Source organism: Triturus cristatus, chromosome 3_1, assembly GCF_964204655.1.
Source record: "Triturus cristatus chromosome 3_1, aTriCri1.1, whole genome shotgun sequence".
Taxonomy (NCBI): Eukaryota; Metazoa; Chordata; class Amphibia; order Caudata; family Salamandridae; genus Triturus; species Triturus cristatus.
The window spans coordinates 154,767,899-154,790,948 of record NC_140583.1 but is presented as its reverse complement, the minus strand read 5'-3'; the positions used below and the strand labels follow the sequence as shown (position 1 = coordinate 154,790,948).

Genomic DNA, 23,050 nt, shown 5'->3' with positions numbered 1-23,050 from the left:
TGCCTTCGTGTTTTCTTTTTCCCCTTGGTGGCTTGACGTAATCAGATTTTGGTTAATTAGTGCGGGCTGTGGGAGGGAGGTTTGAAACCCCGCTGCTCCCCGCGCAGCGTGAGTTCTGCAAACACTGGGCCCTATCTCGAGTGAAGCACTTGGGATCTGGCGATGGAGGGAGGAAGGCCCTGCGCGCGCCGTCACCTGGCAGATTTATAACAAGACAAGCCCGGCGGAGCGTGGCGGGGGCGGGGGAACGGACCCTTTGAAGTGCTCCCAAAAGCGGAGTGCATGGCGGCACGATGCGCGTGATTGTGCGCGTGCTAGCCATGTGATCCGCTTTTGGGAGCACTTTGAAATGTCCTTTTACAATAGTCTCGCTTTGCAATCGCTTACGCGATAGCAAGGCGAGACCTAAAAATGGATACAGTAATTGGTTTGTTTTTTAATTATTATTTTTATTTTTAAATCGGAAGGACACAGGATCATATTTAGCGATTTGTCAGACATTTTCAATTTAACACTATGGGATCAGTTTTGGGCCAGGTGCTATAAATTGAAATCTTTGTTACACAAGTTTTATTTTGAGATATAAATAGCAATGAGTAGCTCGTGTATATGGAGTGATCACCAGAAAGAGCAATCATGTCATTTAAAGTTGTTGTATAACTCACAAATAATTTCACATATTTATCTGTGTTGAGATTGTTTTTCTCTTTGCATCATTAATTCCTCTTGATTGTGATAATCATTTATTTACCATTCATAAGAAAGTCACAAGTAGTAATAAAGATAAATATTGTATTAACACTGATGTTTAGCAGCCTTGCATATTTCTTCAAAGCAGTTTGCCTCCGGAACACTAATGTAGGTATCGCTTGCTTTAAAAATCGCTAATTTGGTTTTAATTTAGCATCAGCGGGTGATTAAGGTTTCCTTGTGCTAAATGTTACTCTTTGTTAAAGGTGAATTAAGTCACGTTTATTTCTTAGTGGGATTCTTTTATGTATATGCAGTTCTTCCCATCAAATTAAAAGTCCATAGCTATTGTGAAGAAGAAATAGTATCAGCATTTATCCAAAGCTGAGGTTTATTCTAATATATTTTGATTAGGACTGGATATTGGAACAGCGATTTTTTTCCTTCAAATTAAATGAAAGCACGAAGCTTCAGCTGCAAGTGTGAGTGGATTATTTTTAGTTGAGCGTAATATAACACATCATATATGGAATCAGCTCAGTATATATAACATATGGATTAACCAAAACATTATTACCACGATTCCGTTTTCTCTCAACTTTAAGCCACATCATAAAAACACACCCAGAAACACTATTGGACAAAACTGCAGAGCAGGACTAGTTTACCCCAAGACGCCGACTCAGGAATAGACCAAATTTTCGCGCTCTCTGTGAAACACAAAAATAATTATAATGCATGGAGTTCACCGTGGGGGTTTAAACACTCTTGCAGTAGTGCATTCAAAGCAGTGATGTAACATCTAGCAGGCACTTAGTAGTGTTACTGTTGCATAGTCATGCTTCACTTAAAAGAAGGGGAAAAGTGGGCTAAGAATTGAACATTTTGGTTTGCACTGCAGCAAAGTGGGAGTGCAAACAGAAAGGTAAGTGTAATAAGTATATGGTGGGCTAGAAATAAAACTAAACATTAACAGGTATGTCATGCTAGCATACAGTTAAATTATTAATGGAAGCCATATTGCATGTAACAAATGTTTTGGGTTGCAAAATACAAAGTTACTAAACTAAAGAAGGTAACTTCTCATGTCAAATTATTATCAGTAACAACAGTACTAAATCACAATGCAAGGAGACACCTCAAAGTTTCACCCAGCTGGGTGCAGAGTTACCCACCTCACAAAAATCTTAAGTACACCACCCATTTTTAACACTATCCCAAATTAGAGATTAGAGATAGGAAAATAAAAACACTACCAGTCTTTATGGATTTAGGTGAGAAGAAGGAGATTAACAGTTAAGAGGCTAGTACTCTGTAGCTTTCGAAGACAAATTAACCACTGATGACACAAAATTGAAAAGAGAGAAAAAGATTACAAATTGAGATAAGTCCACAGAAGTCAAGAAGACCTTGGGAGGGGAACCCATGAGTCGTCATGATAGTGGGCAATAATTCTGTGTCTATATCGGTCCAGCTGTTTCATCAATTTTGGGGTTCATACGTACCACGATAATGTTACCCAACACAATCAATTATAGATTGTCAGGTGCTAGGGTAGGAAAGATTGGGCCCACTGGAGCTGGTCTGTATCTCCTGGCTATTTGGAGGTTGACAGGAGGTCAAGATCCTGGCTTCGCCGGGGGCTCAGAAGCATGTCTGTCAACGTCTCATTAAAAGGAAGGAGTGGTTCTGGGGTGGTCTGCCCTGGCTGCAGCACATCTTTAAGTACATTGGTTTCTACCTCCATTAAGGGGAGCTGAAGGTCAAGCACTTCTGCTGCCCTTCGTATCACCATCACAAATGAGGAATATTCATCTGCAGAGAGGCCAGGTGGAGAAATAAGGCCTGTATCAGGTAGGATACCAAGGCCATTAGCCTCTCGAAGGTCTAGAAATAGGTTGTCATCTTGTGGCTCCAGAGCTGTGAATCTATAGTGCAATGCAAATGTATCAGAGTGGGAGTGTAAAAGTGTCTGAGGTGGAAATAACTTGAAGGTCGTGATGGATTTCTGTCTAAGAGGACTATGGTCTCTTGCTCCAGCGTCCGTGGCCTCAATGTCAGCGTCAATGCACGAGGAACCAGTACAGGTCTTGGCATTACCTTGGGAGTAGGAGCTGGCATCTGCCCCAGAGTTGGGGCAGTATATGGAACGTGGTTGAAAAGCACAGATGGCATCAGGGAAAATACTGTTGGCAGTAGCCGGACTGCAAGCCAACTCAAAAATATAAGGGTCTAAGGTACACCAGAGGGCGCCACATATCTGCAACATAGCCTCCTTGAAAGCTGTAACCGGTTGTGGCATCACGGATGGCCACAGGAACTTGGGCTGGATTGGGAGAAACATGCAGGGGTGTAGTTCAGGGGGTGGGGGGTTGTTTGGGGAGTTACACCCCTAATCAACAGGTACTTTAAGGAGGTCATTGTAATGTGTGTGTTGAATTGCAGCTGTGATGTTTACACACTCATACAGACAAAAACGCACACATACTCTTTTTCTCCTCTCCTGCTGAACTTTAAATAAAATATTGGTATTTTACAAAACATTGTGTTTTAAGTACCCCCCAACAATCAGCACTGCTCTCCCTTTCCACTGCCCCTTATGCTCCCCCATGCCCTGCTTCTCATGTATATACTTTGCTATGATATGACGGAGTGATTGTTCAGAAATGCTGAAGCTCACATCCCCCTCAATCTTACTGACCCAGCTACACCCCTGCAAAAATAGGTGTACTTTTCAAAGTGGGGGACTGAGACTTGGAGGTACCCAAAGGCTGCACTACATCTTCTAATAAGGACAAAGGGAAGCCATATTTCACCTTCTTATGTTTCATCTACTTCGCCTTACCTAAAACCTTGGAGGTGGGTGGCATGCTGCCTTGGGACAGAGAACACATCTGTGTGGAAATGTAGCTCGTAACTGAACATTATCTGCGCCATCTTGTCTCTCCCCAATGCGACACCCAGAAAAACGCACGGCAGCCATTTTAGGCACTCTGGTCTCTCTCCCTGCTCATTGCCTTTCGCCGGCGCATTCCCCTGGCGCTGCGAACATCCCCCCAGCGCGCCGGCCACCCCCGCTCTCTCATACATGGGCCATAAACCCTCTCCTTCTGTGCGACCCTGCCATGGAACCACATCCCACGCCTGACCGACATCCCATACATGGTCATACATCTCTTTGATAAACCCCCTTCCTCTGCGCCCGATTGTCCGAACCGATCCCAGGCCATCACCTAGCCCTGCGGATGCAGTTTATTGCCCCTACTGTAAGGGAAACACCCCACATCAAAGGGATTACAGTAGATCAAGGCCCCCCCACCCCCTGAGACCCGACACACACCCCCGGGAATTGGCGGAATGTCCAGCTGTGTGATAGCCATCTCCTACTGTGGGTGGGGTGGGGACTTCTACTGTAGCTATGTGTGGGAGCGGATCTGAGCCGGGGATTCTGAGGATGTTCTTTCATGTATCAAAGCGATCTCAAGAATGTGCCATGTATGATAAACCTGCAATAAAGTCATAAACGTGTGTATAAGAGACCAGGTCTCAGAGATGCAGTTAGAGCACCTCGTGACGATACCTTGCTGTCCGATCTGATGTGTTCTACTCCGACGGAACAACAACTTTGTTTCCTGCCTTCCAGTCTCCGGCCCCTGCCTCTTTGTTGGTTAATTTTCGAGTGGTATAAGAGGCGATTACCGCCGGGCAATACTTGAAAGGTTATCAACTGCAACTGCCACTACCATATTTAACAATTGGCGTCCCAAGCGTGGGGCACATCAGCGACACGTGGATCCAGTGGGAGAGGTCCTGACGACAGAGTGAACGACTGCAGCGATCGGGAGAGCTCCTGCCCGATAGACCCTCGTCTGGCAGCCGATCATCCGAACTTCACTGGTTCCGAGCAGACCTCTCTTGAGTGATCTACGGTCCTGACTGGGAACCATCAGGAGTGCCGTGGCAATAACGGAGAGTAGAGGACGATCGGGCGCTGGAGGCGGAAGACGAGAAACTGTCCATGCGGTCCGGGTAAGGTCGCATAACACGACAAATTGCGAAACGATTGATTGATTAAATACTAGTATTGCTTATTGATTGTTCTTTTTGAGGTATTCGCTGCCTACAAACGGGGAAGAGTAGAAATACTCTCTCTCCCTTTGCAGATAGTGAAGGGTAGGTAACGCGGACTTTTGTCCCCCATTGTAATCTGTCGTGCCTATTTTCCTCCCCACTGATTGATTGACCGAATATTGATTGTTTTGAAGAATAGTACTTCTTGAGATATTCTCTGCTTGCAAATAACGTAGAATAGAAATATTCTGTCTAGTCTTTGCAGATAGTGAAGGGTAGGTAACGCGGACTTTTGTCCCCCGTTGTAACCCGTCGTGCCTATCTCTTTCTCACCATTGATTGATTGATTGTCCGAACACTGGTTGTTCGATATTGGTTCTTTGGAGGTATTCTCTGCTTACAAATAACGTGGAATAGAGATATTCTGTCTAGTCTTTGCAAGCAGTGAAAAGATAGGTAGTGCAGACTTTTGTCCCCGTTGTAACCCGTCATGCCTGTCTTCTCCCCACTGATTGGTAGTTGGTTCTGCCCGGACCGCTTATTAGAGATGAACCATCCGGCTCCTCTGGAAGGCACCCCTAATAAGGACATGTTTACTAAATATGGACTAGTCGCTGTAGCTTATAGCAAACTATGGCACAAATATACAAAGAAGGACTCCGAAAGTCAGTGGCCACTGATGGGATCCTTTGATGACCATAAAATAGAAGCACTAGAAATAGCTCTACGTAGTAATAAAACGACGCCTACTATGCTTGACAGTACCGGCATGTGGCGCAAAGAAGCAACGCAACGGAAAAAGAGGGAAGAAGTAAAGGCAGAAAGGGAATTACGAAAGGCAGCTCACCTTGCCGCTAGAAAGTTAGAGGAAGAGATAAAGGAGAGAAAGGAAGCTAAACTAAAACAAGAGTCTGAAACATCAGGCCAGTGCCCTGTTAGGACTTCCTCTACACTCTACCCTGAGTTGCCTTCCAAGCAACGAGCGAATGACGAATTGCTATTAGGTCCCCCGATCATCTACATGCCCCCTCCATACGCCCCCTCCCAACCTGTAGTACAGCATCCGCAACCCCCAAACGCAAGTGAAAGCAGTACCAGGGCCACGGTCCTCACGGCCTCCGCGCCGGCCGAGCCTCTTGTACTGAACACAACGTTAGCAATAACGTTAGATGACCCTGAGATGAGAAAGAAAGATTCCGCCAGAATGAATCGACTAACTAAGGATGAACAAGCCGGAATCGATAAGGTAGTAAGGACACTAGTAGAACGAAAAGAAAGTGAGGAATATGTAACAGACATGTATAACTCGTATGCCGACAACCGCAGACGACACTTTGTCGTACGACTTTGTTATCACACCCTGAATGCCTATGAGGATAGGTACCAAGATAGAGGTCCCGAAGGCTTAGCGACCTTGTATAGGAAGGTAGACATTGGGGAGGAAGGAGAGGGCGATGTAACGAACCTCTTCACTCGTACACTCGAAGTCTTCCGGCATCTTAGAGAACACAGACAGACAACCAAAGCAGAGAACCCCATAGCGACTGAACCCCAGGCAGGGAAGGCTGATACCATGATGCCCATCAAAGAAGCCGCCCCCTACTGGGTCCACCCACGAGGTCAGGGAACACACGACGACATCAACCACCAAGATGCGAAGGGGGGGGGGGTTGTATATAACTGGGTTTACCAGCCATGGTACCGACAAGACATCTTGACCTTTAGAAAAACCCTACCCGACTTAAGAACCCGACGGCCTTCTACACCGAACTAGGTACGGCCTTAGGTTCAACCATAATGACTTTAGCGGATAGCGATTTGTTCTTCGGGTTATGTCTGCCGGCTGATGTGTGGAAGCAAATCCGGAAAGTCAACCACGCTGAGCCGTTCGGATATACCTGGGTACAACTCGATACCATAGATAAGCAGCGAGAACCTGGACAAAAACCCCTAAAAGCCATATTGGAACTCCCAGACAAGATCGTACAGAAATTGAAGACTCTAATCCCAGAAAGAAAGGTAGACTGGTCAATAGTGACGGCTTGTCGCCAGAAATCCCAGGAGGATGTGTCTGAATACTTCTCTCGATTCGAGACAGTGTTTTCCGATTATAGTGGCCAGGACATGACCACTGCAACCGGACATCACCTCTTTGTCCAGAATTATGTGAAGGGTCTGTCACAAGAAGTCTCCCAGAAGCTACAGACCAGCGAGAGTAGTTGGGCAGCCTCCAAACCCGCTGCTATCCTCCAGATGGCCCAATACTACGAACATCAAAAGAATGAGAACGATAGGGCGTCAGAGAAAAAGAAAAAGGAACTAAAGGAGAGGGTAATGATAGCACAGTTCGCAAGGGGTGACCATAGGAAGGGAGCCCCCTAAAGGAAATTACCAACCAACCGCCCCTAGAAAGCTACCCCCTAGAGACCATACACCTGCACCCTACACTGGACGAAGAGACTTAGACGGGAACCAATGTGCGTTCTGTAGAGGGTTCGGACACTGGAAATCCCAGTGCCCGGTCCTCCTGGAAATGAACAAAAATAGAGACACCAGAGACATAGTATATGACCCCAGAAGTAGAGGACAGGGACGAGGGTACACGAACGACACCTCCAACGATAGGCCAGGCAGACCAAACACCTTTGATCGCCCCCGACCGAACCAGTGCCAGCAGTCCGACTACGAAAACACCCATGACTTTGCATAGGACCGCCAGGGGCAAGGGAGGGATCCAGTCGAACTCCGTGTTGACCAGCAAGGTCCTTACGTCACCGCTAAGGTCTTGGGCACAAAGTCCCCATTTCTGGTAGATACTGGGGCGACACGTAGTGCGTTATCTAAACGACTGATTCCTAGGGCACCCTTGTCTGGCTCACATGTAACCTCAATAGGCTTCGATGGAACGCCCTCCACTAACCCCTTATCAGCACCAATCTCCTTTGACTTAGAAGATAACACCACTGACACGACCTTTCTGCTCTCCTCCAACACCCCCGATGCTATTATGGGACTTGATCTGCTAAAACATTTCCGAGCTACCATCAGATGTTCCCCAGACGGAGTGCGAGTCATCCTGCACGATAACCCGGATCTGTTCAGGTCTTGTCTCACACAACGTATGTTCTCCATAACCAATGCTGACTTGTCCCTACTCGACACGTTACCCTCACACCTATGGGCAAAGACTGACTCGGACGTAGGACGAATGGTGATCGACCCCGTACACATAACTGTCCGACCGGACGCGGTGCTCCCAAAACTTCCACAGTATCGGATATCGCCCGAAGGCGAAAAGGCCTTGGTGGAAATCATCCAGTCCCTAGTCGATGCAGGAGTGGTAGAAGAAGTAGTCAGTAATGTTTGCAACAGCCCTATCCTACCCATTGTTAAGAAGCAAGGCGAGGGAGATGAGAAAGCATACCGCTTCATTGTTGACTTGCGAGAGGTTAACAAAGTAGTCATACCTCAGTACCCCGTGGTCTCGGACATCACCACCATCCTCGCCCTGATTCCGTCCACTGCCACCACCTTTACCGTTATTGATCTCAAGAACGCATTCTTTTCCATCCCCATCCACCCAGACAGCCGCTATCTGTTAGGCTTCACCTTAAAAGCCCGTTCATACAGATTCTGTAGGGCACCCCAAGGCTACACTGAGCGCCTCAGCATTTATAGCCAAGCCCTCAAGAGACAACTAGATGCAGTCCAACTACCAGGTGGAGTGGTGTTAATACAGTACGTCGATGACATTCTTTTGGCGGCCGACACCACTCCACTTGCAGTCACAGCCACCATTCACCTCCTCCACTTCCTTGCAGAGAACGGTCACAAGGTCTCCAGGAAGAAGTTACAAATCTGCCAACCCCAAGTAACATACCTAGGCCACCTCCTATCCAAAGACGGGAGGAAACTTACACCTGACCGAATTCAGACCATCCTAGACACCCCTGTCCCCAAAACTCAGAAGCAAGTGCGGTCCCTGGTCAGCCTCACCTCCTTTTGTCGACAGTGGTTGCCAAACTTCAGCCTTACTGTAAAGCCTCTGCTTTCCCTGCTAGCTAAAGACGCCCCCTTCCCCCTCCCCTGGACACCCGAATGCCAGTCCTCTTTCAAAGAATTGCGAAACGCCCTTTGTTCAGCACCAGTCCTAGGAACCCCAGACTACACTAAACCTTTCTCCCTCTACACCCACGAACGGGAGGGATGCGCGTTGTCTGTCCTAACCCAGTCCATAGGTCCTAAACAACGCCCTTGTGCCTACTTCTCTGCTACTCTTGACCCTGTAGCCAGAGCTTTGCCCGCCTGCCTTCGAGCAGTAGCCGCCGCTGCGGTCTCTATCCGGCAAAGTGAGGGGATCGTGCTCTCGAACCCCCTCACTGTGTTAGTACCCCACGCAGTTGACACCCTCCTGAACCAGACCAAGACTCAACACCTGACTAGCGCACGACTGACTGGTTATGAACTGACTCTGCTTGCACCCCACATCACGTTGAAACGATGCACCACTCTGAATCCAGCTACTCTGCTACCTCTCCCTGACACTGACCCCAATGCGTCCCCTATACATGACTGTGTGACCCTCACCGACGAACAGACCAAGAGTAGGGTTGACCTCCGAGATACTGCCTTCCCAGATCCTGACGGAGAGCTGTGGGTAGATGGCTCATGTATCAAGCTCCCCGACGGCACCACCTCAGCTGCCTATGCAGTCACCACGGCCCGAACAGTTGTCGAGACAGCCCGCATCACACAGCGATCCGCACAGGTGGCTGAACTGATTGCCCTCACACGAGCATGCATCCTAGCAGCGGGGACAACCGCAAACATTTACACAGTCAGTACGCCTTCGGGGTAGTTCACCACTTTGGGCTCCTATGGAAGGAGAGGGGATTCCTGACTTCCCATGGCACTCCCATCCTACATGGAGATCTAGTCTCCGCTCTGACCGAAGCAGTCCTCCTCTCCACACGGCTAGCTGTGATCAAATGCCAGGCACACAAGAAGGTGACAGACATTATAGGACAGGGAAATGCTCTGGCTGACATCACTGCCCGAACCACAGCCGAGAATAGGTCAACAACACGCTTGTACGTGACCAGGTCACAAACTGAGAAATGGAAGGATGCTAGGGAAACGATTAGGGACATCCAATTAGCCAGCTCACCACGCGAATTGACTGAATGGGCACGGGTGGGATTGAAGGACGATGACGGTTGCTGGCAAACTAAAGACACGAACAAATGGTTGCTACCTGACTCTTTCCTGATTCCCATGCTAACCATGACACACTCCCCCCGCGCACATAGGGTCTGCCCCCATGATCGAACTCATCTCCAAGGTCTGGCACAACGACAAGATCCCAGACTCAGCCAAACGTCTGGTCCAACAATGCCTGGTATGCCTCCAACACAACTCTGGTAAAGGAACTGCTGTACCCCGGAGAGGGTTTGGGGTTCCTAATCATCCCTTTGAGGTCCTACAGATGGACTACATCCAGTTAGAAAGGTGCCAAAGCTTGAAGTACGCACTTGTCGTTGTGTGTGCTTTCAGCAAGTGGGTAGAAGCTTACCCGACCCGCGACAACACTGCTATGACTACCGCAAAGGTATTGCTGAAAGAATTCTTCCCCCATTACGGCCTTTGTCGAATTTTGTGGAGCGACAACGGCCCCCACTTTGTAGCCGAAGTTATCCAACTCATCTTAAAGGGGTTGGGTATAAAACAAAAGTTCCATGCGGTCTTCCATCCCCAATCTGCAGGCTTGGTTGAGCGACATAATGCCACACTGAAGCTCAAGATAGCCAAAATAGTTGCCACCACAGGACTGAAATGGCCAGACGCTCTCCCGCTAGCATTGCTATCAATGCGTTCCACTCCCACCAAACACCACTTAACCCCCTACGAGGTCGTCTTCGGGTGGCCCATGAACCTTTGGACCGCACCAAAACCAACATCCATTCACGACGTCCCGGACGTCCTCATGTCTGACTATTTGTACAACCTAACTAAAACATTGTCTGTTATCCATCAGCAGGTGCTGCAAGCCATTACCGATGCTTCCAGGGGCCCCGGACACGATATCCAACCGGGAGATTTCGTGCTAGTGCGTAATTTCCAGCGTGCAAGGTGTCTGGAGCCCCGGTGGACGGGCCCCCTGCAAGTCCTGATCATCACCCGAACAGCTCTTCGAGTGGAGGGGAAGCGCAATTGGCTGCACGCACATCATTGCAAAAAGGTATCACCGACCCTGACGACAACATCGCCGGCCAAGAAGAACTCCTGGACGAAGACCGACCATCCCTGAGCTGCTACCCGGATACAGAGACACTTGAATTAATGAAATGTCCCGATCCCACTGTCCCGTCCAAAGAAGGGTATAACCTGCGACGAAAGGAGGGAACTTCGGCTAAACAGACCACGAACTAAGTTGAAATCTCGAACTGGGAGCCTCATCACCTCAAAGGCCTCCAGGAGAGAAAGTAAACAAAGTCTGTGTTTCTGCCCGCTACCGAGTCCCTTGAAGGTGATGGAAGCGCCCGACATGAAGATGATGGAAGCAACCGGACGTCCGAATACCCACTACAAAAACCCAAAGACTGACAAAATGCACAGCTCAAAGACTATCGCGCTTTTTATTACCCTACTCTTTTGCCTTCTCCTCATGATCACCTTCTGGATCGTGGAAGAGAGTGTACCCGCTCATGAGACATTGTTGACCACTGTCCAACCTACCACCATGAAAGAACACCATCTGATCTCACTTTCACCCCAACTCCGAGAAAGGCGTAAGGAGTTCTGGAATAACTCTTTTGTACAGTTGCTCCACCAACACAATCTTGCCGCCAATGCAACCAACTGCTGGATCTGTGGACTGCTGCCACATGCCACTGGACATTCTATCCCTTTCATCCCTTCACCCTTCTCTGTCCATGGCTCTTGCCTCGCTTGGCTAATCCTCCTGCAAGAAAGCTACAAGGACAATGCTACTTCCGGCAAAACTATGTCACACTTCTACCATGGGTTCTGGCTGAACAGAACTGGAAAAACTTCTGCCCCCTTCTGTCCTTTGAAATCAAACACTTCCTTTCATATGGACATCCCTGCCAAAGAGCGAGTTGAAATGCAGGTGTTCAACAACCCAGCCAGACCCACCTTCTCTTACCTCCGGAAACGAACGGCCGCCACCCTGACGGTGGCCCTATCCGTCATCAACATCACAGGTCTTGTGTGTATCGAAGGTCTGGGGACGCAGCTGGTGGGCCACAGTTCCTGTCTCATCACCCGAACATTGGACTCAGTTGACCCACCCTCCTTTGTTACCTCCCCAAATATGTACTTCGTCTGTGGTACTAAGGCCTACACCTGGCTTCCGAAAGGGTGGGGAGGCTCCTGCTACAATGCTTTTATCCTTCCTCCAACATATGTGGCTCCAGCAAACCATCACCGGCAGAAACGTGCAAAGGACATTGTACAAGCCGACTCCACTGGAGCACAGTTCATGGATGCAGTAAAGGGACTTGTTCCACTGTGAGGTCCAATGGCAAACAGCCGTGCCATCCGGCACCTGACCCAGGCAGTCGAAACCACAATGAACATTACAGCCGGCATCCTCACCAACAACACCGCTGAGATTCAGGCCGTCCGCCTGGTAGCTCTTCAGAACCGCCTCGTTCTAGACGTGGTTCTGGCTGATCGTGGGGGAGCATGCCGCATCATTGGGTCCAGCTGTTGTACCTACGTACCGGATAACTCACCCTCAGTCTACAAGGCGATTGAACACCTCCACAGACTTTCCGCAGAGGTTCACCAGGAGCAAGAAGGATGGACGCTTGGGAGTTGGTTTTGGGACACTATTAAAAGTTGGGGGTGGAGGTTGTTTACGTTTATCCTAATACCAATTGTGATCCTATGTGGATGTTGCCTAGGGATTCAGTGTTTGCCACCCTTATGTTCGCTCTTCATAAACTGCATCTGCCCTAAGACTCTGAAATTTGAAGCAGAACATATGAAAGTTTTATACGAGGTAGAAGTTCGTGGCATTATGGGGATAGATCCGAACTAAACAAGCTGGCGAGATATGTTAAAAGGGAGGACTGTGGAAATGTAGCTCGTAACTGAACATTATCTGCGCCATCTTGTCTCTCCCCAGCGCGACACACAGAAAAACGCACGGCAGCCATTTTAGGCACTCTGGTCTCTCTCCCTGCTCATTGCCGATCGCCGGCGCATTCCCCTGGCGCTGCGAACATCCCCCCGCGCGCCGGCCACCCCCGCTCTCTCAATCATGGGCCATAAACCCTCTCCTTCTGCGCGACCCTGCCATGGAACCACATCCCACGCCTGACCGACATCCCATACATGGTCATACATCTCTTTGATAAACCCCCTTCCTCTGCGCCCGATTGTCCGAACCGATCCCAGGCCATCACCTAGCCCTGCGGATGCAGTTTATTGCCCCTACTGTAAGGGAAACACCCCACATCAAAGGGATTACAGTAGATCAAGGCCCCCCCACCCCCTGAGACCCGACACACACCCCCGGGAATTGGCGGAATGTCCAGCTTTGTGATAGCCATCTCCTACTGTGGGTGGGGTGGGGACTTCTACTGTAGCTATGTGTGGGAGCGGATCTGAGCCGGGGATTCTGAGGATGTTCTTTCATGTATCAAAGCGATCTCAAGAATGTGCCATGTATGATAAACCTGCAATAAAGTCATAAACGTGTGTATAAGAGACCAGGTCTCAGAGATGCAGTTAGAGCACCTCGTGACGATACCTTGCTGTCCGATCTGATGTGTTCTACTCCGACGGAATAAAAACTTTGTTTCCTGCCTTCCAGTCTCCGGTGCCTGCCTCTTTGTTGGTTAATTTTCGTGTGGTATAAGAGGCGATTACCGCCGGGCAATACTTGAAAGGTTATCAACTGCAACTGCCACTACCATATTTAACATCTGTATTCTCGAAATTAGAGCAGGACCAGACCTTCTGAGTTTCCTATGGAGCACTGCGATGTGGAGCTTGGCCTCGAAGCCCCAGGTGGCCTTTGGGTTAATCAGAGGTCATTTAAATCACTGTTGTTGAGTCATGTGAGGATCCCAGACTCCAGAGACAAACCTCACTAAGATCAGTCACTGACATCTGCTTGTTACACTCCTTGCAGATTTTGAAACTTGTCTTTCTTTGGGGGGAGGGGGGGGGGGAAGGGGTGAAGTATTTTGTACACTGGAAAAATGTGGAAAGGTTTTCCATCACAACACTGAAAGAGAGGGAGCTGGCTCCAGAATAATGTTGAAAGGCGCAGAAAGAAAGGAAGAGGCATTGACACGCGGAGATGGCACAATATGGTGGCCATCACTTCCAGGGCAGGACAGATACAAATGGGGGTTTTAACAAGGTGAGGAACCTGCAGTTAGAAGTATCCATCACAAGTGAAGCGTTTACTCTCATCTTAATTAATGTTTAATTACCTAAACTCCTATTACCTAACTCAGTGTTTATATTAGTTAAATTCTCAAAATTGTAGGTATTCATTTTAATTTCTTAAAACAAAGATATAGACTGGGCTTTTGATTATCCCATTCACAGTTCTCTGAAATATAGGTCAATTCCATTGTTTATTAATAGATTAATATGACTCCAATCCAGCTGATGTAATCAACAACAGAGGCTTCTCAACATCTATTTAACTCTCTTGTCCCATAGAGAAAACACATTTTGACGAATTATTTGAGGTAAGAAAAAAAAGATAGAATGCTATTTGGCACATCACTTGATACATAACAAAGCAGGAAATCAAATTATTTAGGAATACTCCGAGACCTATAATTGTAGCCCTGATGATCAATATTCATCATGTAAAAGAAGTTCATTCGTGCAAAACTATTTTGTAGTTCCAAAGCCAGCAACTTGCATAACTTTAAAAAAAAAAAAAAAAAAACTTTTCAATGCACTATACCCTTTTTGCGACTTAGAAGGCTTTCTGAATCATAAATTGGAGTTTGTGACTTACAACTACAAAGGGAGTTTACTCGTATTTGTGATTCGTAATGAGATGTAATGGGTTGTAATAACAGCTGTGGCTGCAAACCATTAAAAGGTCACCAACTTCTAAAAGAAGATAACTTGTTCATAAAGGGGAGTGGTCTGTGGCCTTCGGGAGAGCACAGGCAGTGGTCCAGATCACTGCCTGATGTATTTGGATGTTTTCAAGCACAGGAAGCATGTTTTTTTTTTTTTAAAGCAGCACCTGTATTTTTCGGAAACATGGTCTGTTAAGAAAAGAAAAATGTTTCCCCTTTTTGGAAACAAAACATAGGTATGTGCTAGGATGTCCCTTGCGGACCACCATCCCAGTGCACATAGATAATTGCAGGAGGTAAAAAATAAAGACCTGCCTAATTAATATTCATTATGCACACCATTCTGCGACCTTCTATGAAAAACGCCTTTTTCATCACAACCTAATAGAACATAGGGCACAATGGAAATTACAGGCAATATTTAAAATGATGGTGTACATTATGCACATACTACTTGTGACTGGGCGGTTAGGACATTTGGCCAGGCCATTGGTATTTCACTTTTGCACTCATTACAAGAAAATAATGGACAACCATTTGAGCAGAACATATACATTTCTAAAATTCAACCACCACCAAACACATAAAAGTATGAGAGCAGGAGTTGAATAAACACCAGAAGTTACTCTTTCACCTGAAAACATAATTAGAACGCCAGTTATGCTAAAAGTTAATAAGTTAGTATGAAAATGTTAGTTTGGTTAACGGATTTTGTTTCTACAACCTGCAATTCTTGTTTGTATGGCTGAATAAGAATAGTTTTGCTCTGTGTGAATGGAGATGTAACGAAACAAAAAATGTTGCAAACATGGACATCCGACGCAAACGCGACATTTGCTTAATGCCACGTAAGGCCAAAGCACACAAGTAGAAGAAAGGATTTCAGGTGCGTGACAGCGTTCCCCTCTATCTATTTTAGTGCACTTGGTAGTACAAGAACTGCAGGTTGCAATTTTACATGGCCGATACTAATCCAAAAACAAACAAGCTAACACCAACACCACTATGCCACACACTATGCCACACCTCAGCTTCAGTCACCAATACACCGCCAAATAAATCAAAATCTTTCCAGTTCTGTTTTGTAATTGAACGTGTAGATTCTGGAGGACAATAATTTCATTTTTTTTTTTTAACTGAAACAAATTTGAATGCGTTTTCAATTATGATTTTCATAAATTAAGTGTTGTTAAACGCACAACGAATGACTTGGGGATTCTCTTCTACTTATATGGACAGAACCACTTATCACCCAGTAAGTGGATCCAAAGTTTTATGAGATCTAAAAATGTTATGGTTTGAAGTCCAAAATTCTGTATGGCCAGGTGGACAATATTTCGACAATTTGGACCTTTTATGAGTTTGTAACTCTTAGTAGATTAGTAGAAGATAGCTGTGGTTCATTAGCGAACTCGGGGAGGACAGCTTTCCTAAAAATACCCTCATAAGCAAAGAAATATTAATTCTGGGGTGCTCTGTAAAAGTTTAAAGAGTTTCAGAACATGGAAAAGTTTCCTTGAAATAATGTGGCGTGCATTAAACACACTCACACATGCAGTCAGATGCTCACGGAGACTAACACTTAGGGCTTACCACTTGAAGGTTGGAGATGAGAAAGGTACTTTCAGTGCTGCTGATTCCCTGCCAGTGGCATCATGGGAAAAATATAACGTGGTTAGTGAGGATGCAAAGGAAGCAGGAAGTGCTCAAATGAATTCAACTTACAACAGTTAATGACGTTATTTTAGCAAATGCAGATGAACATGGCACTTTAAGCTGTGAAATGCTGGCAGTTAGATTTGCAATCAAAGGGTCTCTAAAGCACAACACTCACTATGAAATACCCCACAACACTCACATAACCACTTGTCCAAAAATAGGGGGAAAAAACAATACAAATCCAAACATTATCTGATATTATATTTGCCCGGTAAGCACAATATACAATAACTGTATAATGGGTCAGAGAAAACATTGTAGGTATGATGTGCAATGTTTGCTGTTAGGGCCTCATTGGACTCTTCCTTCCAGGGGCGCCCCCGATGTGCAATGTAGTGTTTAATGCATTTCATTTGTTAAATTCAAATGTATTTCACTAAATAGGCTTTTTTTTTTGCAGTGTCATGCTAGGTTCACATTATTACCGCGTGTGCAGATACCTGGCTGCATGGATAGGTGATGTGGATGGGGGGAGCCATGCAGAGTTTAGTGAAGCCAGGCCTGCCGTGCTTGGGTGGCTGCTTGGTACATTAAGGCCCGCTACCCATGTTTCAGAACACCTCTTGCACACGTCAGATGTATGCTGGGGGTCCAGGACACCAACAGCGCAATTCATGAGCTGGCTTTAGATAAAAGATTTGAGCTTCGAACGATTATTCGTATTCCCTTGTTCCTGCACCCAGATTTACTGGCTGCCGGACGAGCAAACCTTTTTCCAGCTGTAAAATCCAGCCGATGAAATTGCCAGTGGAAATGGCTGCATAGCATCTCAGAACCGGTTCCCTGACTCTGTCCAACGCTCAAACACAAGGGAGAGCATCTAATGCTCCACCCTGCTGCCATCCTTCTCCCCTTTCTACATTCACCTTCAGCTGCCCCTCCCTTCACTCCACGCCTTCCATCAGTCCCCGCCACACACATTTACCACCTGTTTGGAGGATAGGGCAAATGTACGCATAAGACCCCAAGCAAAAGAGAAAACATATGGGCTACTGCCTAGCAAATCCAGGAAGGCCAGTTATTCCCCATTTCTTGGGATTTAACATATAATTGCCCAGATCTGGTGGGGTGATATCACATGGTACTAGTGATTATGAATTTGGACAGATCGAGTGTAATGGTTTCATTTTGCAGATGAAACGTGTTTATTAAAATTTAATTTACTGCATTAAACAACGTGTGGACATCTATCACATAATTGTGGTAACCACAACTAGCTATTATAAAAAAACATGTGGTAATGAATTGCGTTAACCTAATATTAATGCCACTTGGAAAGTCGACTTTATATATTTAAGGCTAAGAGGCCTTCTCACATGTTTACACAGTTGTTTTGCACAAGGTGGGTTTCTTTTTATTTCCACTGCAGATGATGCATTTTTCCAGATGACATCTGTTAGCAAGTGAATAGGTATTTGTTATGTATTAGACAACCGATAGGGAGGTTCACATCCAGAGGAGAGGAAGAGGCCAGAATTGCGAGTAGTGGGAAAAGCTGTCTGAATAACAAGATTCTGTCAAATGTAACAACTCAAGGATGTAGTCATGTTTGCACGATTGTCATAGCCTGAGAAATATGGGAGTTAACCTCCTCCCAGAACTTGGAAGAAAATGACTGATTCGCAAAAGTGGGAACATCTGGAAAAATGATGTCTAGATTTTGAGATACTTAAAGAACCAATGATCTGGTTTGGACTAATTTGTTAATAAATCCCACTTAACAATTCTCCTTGTCGTTTCCTTGTGAAGCCTGAATTGGTCTATACAGTCTATGGAAATTAATGTAAATGATAGCTCCTTATACACTCTCCTCGTCGACTAACTAAGATCCATTCGACCAACGTGGGGTTTGTATGATGATTATACTAGATGTTTGAGATACAAGAATCCCGATCCTGGAGGAGGTAAGTGCCAGGGCCATGCCTGTAAAATCAGTCCAAACTCATTAAGAGAGAAGTGTTAATAGACATCAGCAACTCTTCCAGGAGACACAGAAGTTCAATTTGACAACCAAATTCATAAAATCCTCTGGACTGAGCACGAGTCAAGATAGGCTTAGTCCAAGTCGGATCGCCAGCCACGTTGGACAACCAGAGTAACTTTAGCTGCAAAACTGATTTCACTCAAGCTCATGTGAGGAGAAAATTGGTATAAAAAACAGGAAACTGGTTTTGAATCACTATAGAATGGCTCACGAGCCATCAGTGGGGCCAAAGTTTTCCATCTGTAGATTCTGCCAGGATGGACCAATCTCTTTAGCTTCTGTTGGAAACCGATCGTCTAGCAGTCCAAATTGGGATCTCTCTGTGTGGCATTAAAGAGTAATGTGAGCATGTTCTTAAATCAGAACTCCCTAATACTGGATGAGTATTTAGTCTCTTGGATGCTCCCAACAGGCTTTTATGACACACACCCAATACTTTTTGTGGCATGAGCCATATGTTGTGTCACAAGACCTTACGACACACAATTTAAATAATTGCCTAAAGTCGAGCTGAGGGGTAAAAATTGACAGAATGTCAGCACCATTACACTGCTGGTTAGAACATGAGGGTTATTTCCTCAGAATATCAAACTCAAAATGTTGAAATATAAAAGACTTTATTCCAGTATATCAGTAATATAATGACCATTTTCTAAAGCAAATGTTTTCCACATTTTGGTTCAAAATCATCTTCTAGGTCATACAACTGCCTTACAATTGCAGGTCTAGAAAAATAACATTTATAAAAATCTTTTATGGAAAGATAGTATTGCACAAGCAGGAAGGCTGATCTTGGTTTGCACAGAAAGGTAAACCATTTCTGTACGTAAATGGAAATCTGTTGAGCAAATATGTCAATCAGACATTTTTAACGGGTTAATTTTCCACCGAACCACTACATTTTGGCAGCTGCATGCTCATTTACTGTGCTGTGGAAGATAGGAGTACATGATGGACAGCGATGCCATCTGTTCAATGAATGTTGAAGGCTACGGTCGAGCTGTAGAGCGCCTGGCACTCACTACTTCCTTATTAGCTTTTGGGCTGGATTGTTGTACCGCAGTTGACTCGATTTGATAATTTGCGTGCTTTCTGTAAACTGAGTGCCTGTTTCAAGATTTGTGCTGTGTTGTTTAGTACAGGTCAGTTCTTGTTTATTTCCCCGACGTGAGAGACTTATGATTCAGTAACTTATTGTGGAGGTAATTATGTGTTATGGCTTTCACCATTCTGATACATTGACATCAATACATCTAGCATCTCTTGATGATTTATACCAGGTGAAGATTTGACAATTAAAGATAACATATGGAATCAAACTCACAAATGCATTTATGAGTACCTAAAGTGGAACTCCTGGGGTACTACTTCACATACTCTTGAATGCCTTTCTCAAGTTGCCATGAAATATCCAAAAATTGAAAATCCAGGTAATATTTATATACAGTTAATGCACGTTTACTAATATGGAGTTGTTCCTTTCAGGGCCTAGTCACAAAGGCATTTAAAGAGCACACGAAGTCCTTTAGTTCTGCTTTACATACTCATTAAATGTCCTTGTGAATTGGCCCCCTAGGTTTTGTTATTATAAGAGATAAAGGCTGTTTTCTCTTCTTTGGTTTTTACAACACTGACATCATTGGTGCTTACATCTCTAGAGAATAGAAGAATCAAAATATCCCATATCAATCGTCTCCAGCATAGATGTGCTGAAAAATGAGACAAATGGGGCAACCAAATCAACCATTCTAGTGCTGGCCAGCAACACTTTATTTTTTTTTTACTACAGACCAGATGAAAACAAGAACGAATATAACATGAAGGAAATATTCATGTCAGTAGATGAATATTATACGTGTGAAAGTTCACTTTAGCTTCAATGCCAAAGAGCGTTCAAAAATAGCTTACACAGGATTCAAAAAGCCCCAACAACTGGTGCTGAACCAAACAGAAATGGTCTCTGTAAACACATCCACCTACTAAAGCAAGCCAAGTAAGGAGAAGGCAGAGTCTGGAGGTTACATTTTACTGGAAATGCAATTCTACATTCATTTTGCACAAGAGTAATTGAAACACACTAAAAAACAACATCACAAAACACTGCTAAATTAGGATATATGCATTTATGAGCCCTGCAGCTAGATGTAGGATTCACAATTCATCATAAAAAAAAATGCTGCCCACTTCCAAGCAACTACAAAAAGCATTAGTTTTAGAGATCCAGAAATGTTCACGTAATACATCTAATAGCTTTAAATATTACAGTAAACGATGAATGCTTAACAAACCTCTGTCATGGATCTCTAAAATAATGGGTCCAAATTACAAAACAAACACATGACACTGTGACAAACCCGAACAGGTCAACCACCATTTTACCACTAAAACAGTAACCAGTTACATTTTGTTTAATTAGCATAGCTTCATGACTTTGAGGGATATTAATAGACCTAGTATTTAGGCCACTTCATTATCCTAAGCTTAACAACAATATCTTATCTTATCATTGTGGCACTATAATCGCGATAGGATTCACATGTGCCCACCAATAAAGCAGAGCACAACTGAAGCCATCGGGAGCCATTTTATAAGCACTTCTAGCCAACTTGGAAGTCAGTATTTTGTGAGCTGGAGAAAAATCAAATCAAAATACTTCGAAGTATTTGGCATTTGCATTGAGCAACAGAGACCTACTTTCAGCGTAAAAGATTGCCGACTAATGACTGAAGTACATGCAAGATCATCCTATGCTAATACGAACTCACCGGGTCTTAACTTTGAACATTTTGGACAAAATAATATCTAACGAAAAGACAATGACTATCAAATTTTTTACGAACACAATTTATTTTTACTAAAATTTCTGAATTAAAGTGATATTCATAATTTCTACACTGCGATTATTTTATTATATATATAGTATTTGAGTGTTCTAAATAGAGAGTGGGATCCCACAATCCGAAATGCTACACAGTTGATCCATAGTGAGCTGTCAACTGTATTTGTCGCTTCTCATTCTTACTACTTCCAAAAAGGTCTGTGCACCAAGCTCTTACCTTGGGCCTGGTTTAAACTTTGGTGCATGTGTTACTCCATCATAATTGTGGCAGATATCACAGCTACTGCAATACAAGAGCACTATGCCCCATAGTGCTTGTAATATGGTGGATGGGATATTTGCCACGTTTGTGACAGATAGCTCTTTTACCAATGCTACATTGGGCCATTAGTTTCTAATCTAAATCTACTGAAACTGTACACAAACTAAGCCTACAAGTGTCAAGCGGATAGAGTTCAGACTCAATGTCCATCTTTGTCCAACTACTTCTTTATGATTGCAGACATTACATATTACCAACACTAATAAGATGGAAAACTATCCCAGTGTGACACAATATGAACAATTAATCCTAACATGTTAGAGGTCACTGCTAGACAAAAACAATGACAAACAAGCACATGCACTAACTACCCCATTACACACATATTATCATGCAGTTAGAGGGGCCATTGCAGTTGACACCTCCTGCTTACCACTTGTAGATTGGAGAGGAGAAATGAACTCTCAGTGCTGCTTATTCCCTGCCATGGGCATAATGGGGAATATATAACGGTGGTTAGTAAAAAAAAGATGCAAAAGAAGCAGGAAGTTATGTTGGCTCACAACACAAGTCAAATTTTTCAATGAGCAAACAAAAAGATGAAAAATAGGGGGACATTTTCTAACGAATAAAAATTGCCGCACAGAGGTTTTAGAGCAGGGATGGGATAGGGATTTAAAAAAAATATACATCATTGACAACATTTGCAGCCACAGGTTCATATGTTTGTAATTACCAGATTTTACCAAACATTTAAAAAAGAAGAAACCTAGGGGGAATACCTTATAATTCAACATTACACCTTCTGAGAACGTATCTTTGGTTTGCTTGCCAGGACAGCAAAATATATGTGTGTATTTTGTTTTGACAAATTTAATTTAAATTAGCTTTATTTCCAGTAAAGAAACAAAAAACATTGACTTTCAATTAAAAGCCACCTTTCTACCTTTTTCTTATGTCACATAGGCTTGGACCTCCTCTGTTAAATATCAAAAGTTTAAGTCAATTTTGACCACTATGTACTTCTAAAATCAGTTGCAAATTGTAATACAGTCTAATAACTGAAGTGGTGACAGTCACTCTGTAAACCTGGCATTTTCAAAACTAGTCCTGCTTTTAACTAGCAAACATTGTATCCAGTGAGGCATTTAACTTTTGTGCTAGCTCTACATCTAACTAACTATGGCACAATAACTTTACACTGACACCAGTAGATTTGTACTTAGAACTACATTATGCCACAATTTCTACATAACAGCACATAAGCACTATTACCAACAGGTGGCAGAATAACTGTTCTGTTTGGGTTATGGTAAGCTGGTTTAGGCATAGTGAAAAGGTTAGCCGTAGACATTGTTAGTAGCAATGTTTGGAGGCGAAGGTTGCGTTGGTATCTTAACTGA

General features: G+C 44.6%; 1 protein-coding gene across 11 annotated transcripts in view; it reads right to left on the bottom strand.

Annotated features, from left to right (window-relative positions):
- The window catches only part of ANO5 (anoctamin 5), a 323,731-nt gene that overhangs the window by 199,492 nt on the left and 101,189 nt on the right, over positions 1–23,050 (bottom strand). For 2 of the 11 annotated variants that reach the window (XM_085643607.1, XM_085643608.1), the window contains exons 4-6: positions 22,081–22,128; positions 16,437–16,484; positions 1,359–1,400 (exon numbers count right to left, since the gene is read on the bottom strand). The exons of 4 other annotated variants lie outside the window; for them this stretch is intronic. In XM_085643607.1, the coding sequence (XP_085499733.1) occupies positions 1,359–1,400; positions 16,437–16,484; positions 22,081–22,128 (138 nt within the window). The remainder of the gene's footprint in view (positions 1–1,358; positions 1,401–16,436; positions 16,485–22,080; positions 22,129–23,050) is intronic. 5 more of the 11 variants (XM_085643609.1, XM_085643611.1, XM_085643612.1 and 2 more) reach the window with 3 other exon arrangements.